Here is a 10,735-nt window from a genome sequence, read left to right as displayed (position 1 = left end):
CCGCACACACAAACACAGCCAACACACACAAACACACACCTCCCTCCCAACCCCCAAGAGTATCAAATACTCACCCAAGGGTATCAAATGATCAGTCCCTTAACATTTCCAAAATCAGATTACCAAAGCCAAAATAATGATGAAAATGTGCTCCGAAAGTTAATGTTCATAATGATTAAAATACGACATGTGTATTAAACGAAATTATAGGCACGATTCTCTTGACATCTCTGTCATTTACATATGATCATATCAAAACCAGCTGTAGTTATCCTACAAGGATTACACTCTTCTGTACATTACATTGTACACCACAGCTTGCAACATTGCCATTACAATATTAAATACTAAGCTTATTGGAAGTAGCCAAAGACATACATCGATCATATATTAATATTAAGTTATTACTCGTCCCTTATATTTGAACTACATCTGATAGGCTTCAATATTATAACATCCTCGAATACATATATCAAATGTACTAAAATCTCCATAGATATTTCAGTTTAGGAAATAAATCCTTAATTTGAAATGGCTTGTATAACCCTAAGCTTATAAATATTTAAATGACAAAACAGCATACATTCCAAATATAAGCTGTGTAGTGAGTCCGTTTACTTAAATAGCCTTAGGTTGTAGACGGATCAGTTCCAACTGAGAATCATCTTAGCTTTTAGTACATGAATTGTCTTTGGTCTGACAATATAGAGCAGGATAGATATGAATATCACTAGTGCATCAAACGAGAGGATAAGACACAAACGAGGAATAAATTACTTCCTGGGGGGAACGTGCCTTCAAATTATTATATTTTTATTGTGTCTCAACCCCCCTAAAACAAACTGACACAGAGACAGGCACAGGGACACCAGGTAATGTGTCTTGGGGGAATATTCATTCAATATAAATATGCTAATGTTATTCAACACGTACACGTATAGATAACAGACTGACATAACTGACTGTAAAAGTCGTGGTAACAAGCTAAACTGAAGCTAAAGGACTAGACCTGTCATTCAGAACATAAAACCTGCCCTGCACATATACCACAAATTATCGTCAACCATTTCTGTTGTAGGCCATAACCATCGTATTTAACAAAACGTTAAATCTTACCAGTACCGATCTAAAGTCAAAGTGATAGTTATCTAAGAACTATTTTATTTCATCTAGGTGTTCATCCATCTCTTGTGACGGAGATATCTGTTGATGTTTCTCTGACGCAGATATACTTTGTTTTAACACCGCACCCAGCAATATTGCAGCTACATGACGGCGGTTTGTACATACTCGAGTCTGGACCAGACAATCTAGTGAAGGACATCATGACTAATAAGATACGATGACATGCATAAACTCCGACAGCGAGCCTGACCACCCACTCCCAATATTCCTCTCTTTCCACAAGCATGGGTTGCTGAAGATCAATTTTAAGTCGGATCTTCACAGAGGAGTGCATATATTCAATGCTAAATGCTCACCAACAGCTAAGATCACATAATATTCTATACGCCTTGGATTTTAATTAAACATAGCATATTTTTTTATCAATGTTTCAAAACATAATATTTTTTTCACTAATTGAGAAGCCAAGCAATATTTTTTTTTTTTTTCTCGGGATGTCAAGGTTCTTGATAAAACGTGAGAGCAAATTATATAAAAAAAAAATTCTGGAACAAGTATTTCATCAAAAACTCTCAGCCTCCCACATCCCCTCTCCGAAAATCAAATAGTCGGTCCCGCAGTACATGCAACAATTTTTAGGTACAGGATCTCAGAATCGGTTCTTGGTTATCAGAACATGCTTTCCACATGTATGTTGAGTTTTCCTGAGAGAACGTCACAACCCTTTGTTTATAAAGTTATCAAAGTTGAGACCCTTCATTTCAGCACTGATCCATTTACACATGCCCTCAAATTGAATTGCAGTGTTACTGTGCTTTAACTACAGCGATGTAATCGTAAGGCCTTTCGTGTCTAATTACTTGGTTTTCGGACGTACTTTTGAAATACATCCATATACATGTGGGGTTGGAGGTCAGATAAAAATTGATAATGCAAAACATTTTTTGTAAACTGCTCATCTGATACTTCAATCGTTTGGCTAAAATATAATATGCCCGGACACATTTTATAATTGTATATTTATATACATATTAATATGTAAACAGACTCCATAGGAAACAAAAAGGACCTTTCACATATTACAGTTAATATGTGTGGTCCTTGAACCCAGGAAAAAGAAAATGCCGAACAGTGTTCTAACACAACCACAGTTGTCAAACTATTGATCTTTCAAAAATCATTATTACGAAACAAATAATACAGGACAAATGATTCCATGCATGCCTTCGAAGCACTTTAGAATATAATGCTTTGAACTGAAGCTTGTCATGTTGCACGCAAATGTTTCAGAGAATCATGCACACCATAGCACTAAAAAAATCTGATTTGGATACGTCAAAGTTAATTGACATTTTTTTCAAAGTAGCGATAATCTTTTTTTATAAAAAATTTAAAACGTTTAACTCTTTGTTATAAAATATAAATTGAAATATGATTCTTTGTGGTGATAATTTGCACGTATTGATTTTACATTTAAAACTCCTTCCAATAAATGTTTGGCAATGTTTTCGATGGGCCATTGACATTGCATCATAGATATGTCATTCTTGAATGTAGACTCATAAACAATTGCAGCTTCTTGAATGTAGACTTACAAACAATTCCAATATGCAAACGTTTGCCAATGTTCAGCAACATATCTCAAGGTACCACTGACATAAGAGAACAAGCTACCACGAGTAGAAATGTCATCGGATGCCATACGATCAATAGGGCGCCATCGTTTGTGCTGTCGTCATCTGCAAGGAAAGATAGAGACAGATTAAGGCCTGGAATATATAACTGCGTACAACATATTGTGTAACACACAGAACAATGGAAAGACCCGTCATAGTACTCGCAACAACCAAACTGAACCACAAACATGTTTTACTATTACAATCTTCATCCAAAAAACTGGACCACATTGCACAAAGCGATCTCACATTTACAACAGTCGATAGTCAGTGGTAATGTATGGCAACTACATTCTTCTTAGCGTTGAGATTGTTTGTGAGTCCCTGACAGCAAAGAAAGTAAGGGGGGTGTATAATTGCGAAGCAAGAAAAGAAAACCAGAAGCGTGAAACCAGTTGGGATACATTGACGTAAAAAATGACGTCAGAACGGACTTGACGTAATTTCACAAAGGGTCTTCCTACCGCGAATTTTGGAAGCGATAGGTCCGCCATTGTTCTGAGTTTTCATCCTTTCATTTGATATAGGCTATGTATTCTGATAGCAATAGAACAGTAGCACACGAAGGAGATATGTCAAATAAAACACGTGCAGTGAGTAGAACAGAACGGAGAAGGGGAAGAAGAAACAGAGAGAATAAAAGGAAACGAAACAATAAACATTTAGTGACGAAACAGGTGAGAAATAAAATGATTTCGCGAATCTCTCTATGGAGGACAATGGTTTCCATTTGGTGGCGCTTCAAAGGTTCTGATATAGTTTTGACATTATCACACCTGTGACACGATTTACGCTTCATGATGAACATATCGAGGTGGTATCAATCAGGCTTGTATGCGTACAATTAAGGCGAGGAGAAAGGTGTATTTAGGGATCGACTAAGTGTCAGTGTTTTATCATACGTTTATGACTTTGACAAGAAAGTTGTTTAAAAGTGAACGCTTGGTTAGTAAATATTCTACCACAGAACAAATTAGAAAAATGATTCCATCACAGAACAAATTAGAAAAATAAATCTACATAAAAAAGTTTAGTCAACGATACGGTAACCTACTGGAGTTTATTGCCTTTCGACAGCTAAATGAGCGTGCCTAGAGGTTAACGTGCTCCGTCGTCCAGCCAATGATCCGAGTTCGTTTACGGTGTCACGAAATATTTTCGACCCCAGAATAAAATCTCCCCCCCCCCCGGGCGAATTTATACCGGTTCAGTTCCGCCCCTCTCGAAATTTACTCTCCCCCACCCTACGAAATAAAATCTCCCCCTCAGAATATTTCCTCCCCCGGTCGTTTTATAAATACTTGCCATGCAGTTCAATAGTTAAGGGCATTGCCTAAATGTCGGGCCGGACCGTGCCAAGACGGGCCACAGTGTTATTGGCTAATTACTTCATTATCGGCGATCATACCTACATATTATTGATGCAACATACACACATGACATTACTGAACAAGGATGGACGGTACAGTTACCAAATATATTATGCTGAAATATCAATTCATTATGACCTTATTTCATAATCTATTTTTTAAAGTAACCCTTCTTACATTAAAGATAACTATTTAAAGAATACAGTAATTAAAGACATTGCAAAAAAACGAATAATCAGGGGGGAGACTTTATACTGAGGGGGGCGCGAAATTTATCCGCCCGGGGGAGATTTTATTTCAGAACAGATTCTCCGGGGGAGAATCTGTACCGGTATAAAATCTCCGGGGGGAGAGTTTAGACCGGGACACCGGCACAATGTCTGAAGCCAATTGTTTTGTCATACGCAGCATGGCTGAATTTTGTGGCAAGTGGCGTTCAACCATGTTCTCCAATCAATCAAGGAAGAACAGAGCGGTGAACTGGCACTGGTACACAGGGACACGGTAACAAGAACGTCACAGTTACGTGACGTCCCTACGTCGGATTGTATACTATGTATGTTACAGCACAGATATTCACCTTTACTCGTAACACAACCAACAACAATGAAACTCTTGCGGTGTACTTACAAACCCTTTCTTCGCTACTATGCGTCCTTACCGGGGGCGGTCGTGTTGTAGGGGGCGGGGTAAACCCAGCTGTCAATCAACGAATCACGTGACGATGAGAGAAAATGACGTTGACGATGAGAGAGAATGAGGAATGTGGTTGAACGATCAATGTTATCAGCACACCTGCTCCAGACAACGCCACACGTTATACACGTTCTAAACAGGAAACAGTGTTCGCGAATACGAGCGAAAACAGAAGGAGCCCCGTGGACGCCATTTCTAGAAAATTTACAATCCACCACGCATTTCCATTGTAATATCATTACGTTCGGTATGTTGAATAGCATGCCTACTACAGCCACCTTCTATATTCAAGCTTCTTGCCTCCGGCTAACATAACGAGGACATTAATGACATTAACACTGTCCATGATTTCATCACTTCAGGACATATAACACACGTCTAAAATAACCTATTATATTACTTTACAGCAAGGGTTGCACGTTGATGAGTCGTATAAGGCGCCTTAATTCGCTGTGCAGAGTTGAATCCCTTGGGCACGCCAGAAACCGATGATCGTGGTGTTCGAATCCCGGTTCGCCCCGATAATGTTTCTAGGTTTGTCAGCACCTACCTGTCCTAGTGGGTTTCACCGAAGTGGTAAACAAACGTCTGATACCTGCATCACTTCGGGCTTTCCTCCAAAACCAAGCTGACACTCCGTGATATAACTGGAAGACTATTCATTTGGTGTTGAACCCAACTCACTCACTCACTCACTCACTATACAGCAGAAACTGTAGCTACAGTAACAAGATAGTTGCATGCACTATCCATCTAATGACGTCACTTCCGGATTGGAAAAATACATGTTTGACTACAATGCCTCTAGCTACGTGTAAGATATTTTATGAATGATTTCACTTCCGTTCAGTGAGGTGAAATGGGGTTTAACGTCGCGTCCAAGATTATTGCACTTATATAGCGACGTGCATGCATGTGTTTGTGTGTGTGTTTGCCTGATTGTACTAGTCCGGACTGATGCCGATTTATAGTGCAAGCTCACTGAGATACCATGCCGCAGTTTAACATGAATACCCCACTCAGACACAGTATACTGACTCCGAGCCGACCAGTCCTTGTTTTGTCCCCTTAATGCCGAGTGCCTGACAGGGTAACAACAAGTACCATCTTGTAACGTCTTTTGGTATGACGCGGTCGGGGATCGAATCCCGGACCTTCCGCTCTTGTCGGACGCTCTACCACTAGACCACGGATGCGGTCACTTTCGTTCGGAGTTGTCATATGTAGGGCCACCTTAACTTAAGAGTTAGTGAGTTGGGTTCAACACCGCTTTTAAAAAATATTTCACCACGGCGTGTCAGCTTAATGTGGGAGGAAAGCATGTCTCAGACGTTGACCCTCTAAACCCACGAGCACGGGAACGGGGCGAACCGTGGTTCGAACCCACAAACACCGGTTTCTGGCTTGCCGAAGGTACGCAACAACCCCTCCCCTTAAAATAGAACGTCCGATGCATGTAATAACATGTAATTACGTCTTAATCACTTCACTTCCTGTTTAAGAAAACATACATAAATGCATAAGAACATTAATTACGACCATTGTTTCTTTAGTCCAGACCCATATTTCCATGCCTCGAGAGAGTTTCATGCACTTACGGTTTTATTACCCTCAATTTCATCTAATCATATGCATTTCTAGTTGTAAACAGGTATAAACTATTACAAATACAGGGATTGGTTGAGTACACAAAGAATTAGAATTACGTTAAATGGCCACTCAAATGACTTTTACTTGAAGTTCGTTCAAAACATTACCACTTTGAACGATGCCAATCACAAGAAATAAACGTACCTACTTTCATCCCACCACCGAGAACACATCTTTGAATGTGTGACCTTGACAGTGATTTTGGACGTCCATAAGGGAACATTACAAATACCTATCCAGCACATAAACCAAACATGATGTTGCTAGGTTGAATTCAATGCAACAAAGAAAATTTAGACATCCCAACCATTGAAAGTAGGTCATTGTGACCTGTAATAAATTATTTGTAAAAATTGGAAAACATAGTTTACGAATGACATTCACTGTGGCCTTCACCTTTTATGTAGGTCACCGACCTCCGCTTTGCCCGAAAGAAGGCAGGCGCCAAGATCCCTTCAACAAAATCCTTCTAGAGTTCTATTTAGGCGGTTGACAAACGTTTTATTAGGCTGTAACCTTTTGCATGACCTTGACCCTCGACATGACATAACGTCTCCACGGATATAAAGGAGATGTATTTAGCATCCTCGAGACAAAAACAAAGTGCGGCGGCTGTCAAATACAGGCAAAGCTTAAAGCATCGCCATTTACACGGGGCTGCTTAATAATTTACAATGAACATTGTACAAAGCATCAGCAAGATTAGTATTACACATATTATCATATTATACATTACCACACCATACTAATTGTGAAAGTTATAAAAATAATATTAAATTCGTTTATGTGGTTGAATACAATCATATTCAAATGACATCAAAAACATGGTTTAAAGCTTTAAATAGTGTTCGAATTGACACAAATAAATGACGGTAAAATGGGGCAAACATTTATTTATTGTATGATAAAGAAGCGAGTTACGTCACAATACTTAGCAATCTCCAAACAAATGTGTTTGTTTTAATATATACATACATGACATGAAGTGATACGGTCGGACGAGAAGGTGTTTTTTTTTTAATTGTTTGTTATTTAACGCCGCACTACAGCTATATGACGGTGGTCTGTAAATAATCGAGCCTGGACCAGACAATCCAGTGACTGACATCATAAGCATCGATCCACGCAAATGGGATACGTTGGTATGTATCAACAAAGTCAGCAAGCCTGACCACCCGATCCCGTTTGTCGCATCTTACGACAAGCATAGTAGCCTTTTACGGCAAGCATGGGTTGCTGAAGACCTATTCTACCTCGGATCTTAACGGGTCTCTTGTTATAGTATTTCATTTTGTGTGAAATAAATTTAGTAGGTGAGGGTTGTGGCACAAAGCAATGAGAGTCAAAGCAATAAACAATTCAGAAGTTCTAGGATCGGTTAACATTGCAGTGAGGTTAAATCAGATCATAATTAAATCAACAAAATAATCTGGTCTTACAGATATTAATCATGTGGAAGTACAGACTGGCCAATGAGTAGGAAACAAATCTCAACGGCAGAGAGGTATGATGTCACTTTAAGTAGATGCGCGGCACATCTATACAAACGGGGGAAAACTTAACTGTGCTTCACATAAAGTTAAACAAAATTCTGAAATATAATAATACATCTTTCAATACATATTCATTAAGTAATCTCCTCGAGTTTTAAGTCGTGATCCACAATTTGACCAAATTATGTTGTTATTTTAAAATATTATTTAATAACATTTACTCCATTTTAGCACAGTTACTTGTTTTTGTTTGTATATATTTCTTTCATGTTTAAAATTTGAGTACCCAGACAGCTTGCTGAATTTGTAATAGGAGCTGTCGTCATATAACATAAATAATGTGTTATGTCAGTCATTTTTCATATTAAACAATTATATCACAAGAATAATAGTTGATGAAAAGGACGTCTGGGATGCAGATACAGAAAAATGGCATGGTACTATTTTTATATTTTCCTCATTCCTTTAAAAATTGTCTTTCTTTTCTAAAACAGCGCTAACTGTCATATCTAAAGGAAATAAGTGGCATGTGTAAAACTCTATAAAACACTTCCTGTTCTATTTTTTCTATCGCTCTCTAACCATTGGTGAAAGGCAAAAGAAGGTGCACGCTTCTAAAACCTAGTGACACAAAGACGGTCCTATAGCCAAGGCTCAGCTTGACGTGGTTGCATGTGAATATAATGTTTGGACGTGTTTTGAAATTGGAATTTTTTCATGTTTAACTCAAAACGTAATGATTTGAACAAAGAAACATACATGATAAAGTTCAGCTACCTCAGTGCCACAGCTGGTGAAGATATGAAATTTAGAGAGCACACAAATTCATTTCGAGTGTAAAGGTTAAACAATGGTTGCTATATTGCGAGAAACTCTTCCTCTTATACCACATTTCATTACATTTCGAACACAACTGAGTAATGGTGATATATATTTTTCTCAATATGGCTTCCACGACGGCCATATTGAAAATCAGGTTTGGAGCTCTTGCCTTTACATGTATTTGTGACAGGTGCCGCCGGTGGGGCAGGATACGCTCACCTTTTCGCGAACACCTGGTATTATTACTTTTTTTATAGCGATTAATAAACACATGCTCTTGATATAGTCGTAATCGTACAATTGACTCTGCTTTATGCAGATATTTCTATTGGCTGTGGAAAGGGTTTTGTCGCTTTATTTTATTACATGCTCTGTTATTAAACTGTTTTAATGATATTGGTATGCTCAAATATGTTATATAAATTGTTTTTAAATATAGTATGTACACATATGTTCCATAACTTGTTTTTAAATATAACTTTGTATAAATGGCTGAATTGTAAATATATTAACTTGGTCTCGTAGCTATATGGCTGGAATAATGCCGATGCGACGTTAAATTTTAACTCATTCACTCACATACTGTTTTGAATATTATACTCCACTCCAGTCTCGCTAGGCTAAAAAAAGTGTTACCAAGATCGAGGTGATGTAGCATTCTGTCGCGATCGGGAAGTACGGAAGTGATATGAGTTTTGTAGAGAAGTGGACCCTATGGAGGTGTATATATAGCATATAGCGATCCGACATACTCTAAAGTTTTACAAATTACACAAGACAAGAAACTTACATAAAAAAAATATTCTGATGCTTTGTATAATGTTATTGTCGATAAAATTCCCACAAACGTATGTTTGAAACCCTGAAAACAAACAATAAATTGAAAAACATTCCATGCTCTCCGAACAATTGTGTTGTTTCTAAAAAAAACATCTTTAATTGAGGGTTGCATATTACTTCATCCTCATAACCCAATACTGCAACAACCAAAATGATAAACCAAAAAATAATTAGTGAAATAGCGGTCACACATTGGTAGTTCGGAATGAACGTTCATTCAACCTTCTGATCAGAAAGACAGCTTTCTTTGTATAGCGTTCTTGAAGTCAGTTGTCTGATTGCAGGTGTGCTTCATGATGAATGGTACACAGTGAAACCTCGTTAATCCAGAAACTGTTAATCTGTAAACACGATTACTACTGCGACTGCTTACAAGCATACAAATTTACATATATCCGTCGCCATCATTCGTTAATCCGGACATGTGTTAATCCGGACAATGTCATTCGCTAACGTCCGGACTAACGGGATTTCACTGCGGGGTATGATTGACATCACACAAATAGAAGGTGTTGTAGTGGGTGGTCTTCCATTTTGCGAAACACTGCCCAGTCAACACAAAGAGAAAGATTAGGAATCAAGCTTTGGAAGTAAAATACATTATAGCCATGGAGCTCTCCGAGTATATTATGGTGCGAATACTACACCTGTATCGTTAATCTAATTATAAACCATATGATCCATGGTACGATAAATCCACAAAAGATAAGACATTTTGGGGGGGCTTTTATCTTTAAAAGCAAATACAATTTGTCCCTGGAAATACAGGACAAAAAATATTTCCCCAAGTTAAGCCATAACAAGAATGTTTACTGAATGTAAAAAAATAGAGACTTGATCAAAGAATAAGTGTTTGCCTTTCCGTTTCAGGGGAAAATAGGTGTCTTAAAGCACTGACCAATCAAAACTGTCCTCAACAGATGTTTCACAGACCCCGACCCCACAATATCAAATGGATCTTTCTTTAGCAATGGATTTTTTATATACACTCGAAGAACTCCTTTTATATATCAGTAAATGGTTGCTCCTCTACATGTGAGTATTATAAACTCAAATGTCATTA

At 38.0% G+C, this 10,735-nt stretch overlaps 1 protein-coding gene across 2 annotated transcripts in view; it reads right to left on the bottom strand.

The window, feature by feature from the left end:
* The window catches only part of LOC124120343 (roundabout homolog 1-like), a 60,894-nt gene continuing 50,159 nt past the window's right edge, over positions 1-10,735 (bottom strand). The window contains exons 9-10 of one of the 2 annotated variants that reach the window (XM_046483152.2): positions 4,802-4,870; positions 1-2,864 (exon numbers count right to left, since the gene is read on the bottom strand). In XM_046483152.2, the coding sequence (XP_046339108.2) occupies positions 2,767-2,864; positions 4,802-4,870 (167 nt within the window). In that variant the 3' untranslated portion in view covers positions 1-2,766. The remainder of the gene's footprint in view (positions 2,865-4,801; positions 4,871-10,735) is intronic. The other variant, XM_046483153.2, reaches the window with a different exon arrangement.

Source organism: Haliotis rufescens, unplaced genomic scaffold, assembly GCF_023055435.1.
Source record: "Haliotis rufescens isolate VD_foot unplaced genomic scaffold, xgHalRufe1.0.p SCAF_18, whole genome shotgun sequence".
Classification (NCBI taxonomy): domain Eukaryota; kingdom Metazoa; phylum Mollusca; class Gastropoda; order Lepetellida; family Haliotidae; genus Haliotis; species Haliotis rufescens.
Note: the sequence above shows the minus strand (reverse complement) of the source record. Positions and strands in the feature narration are given on the sequence as shown.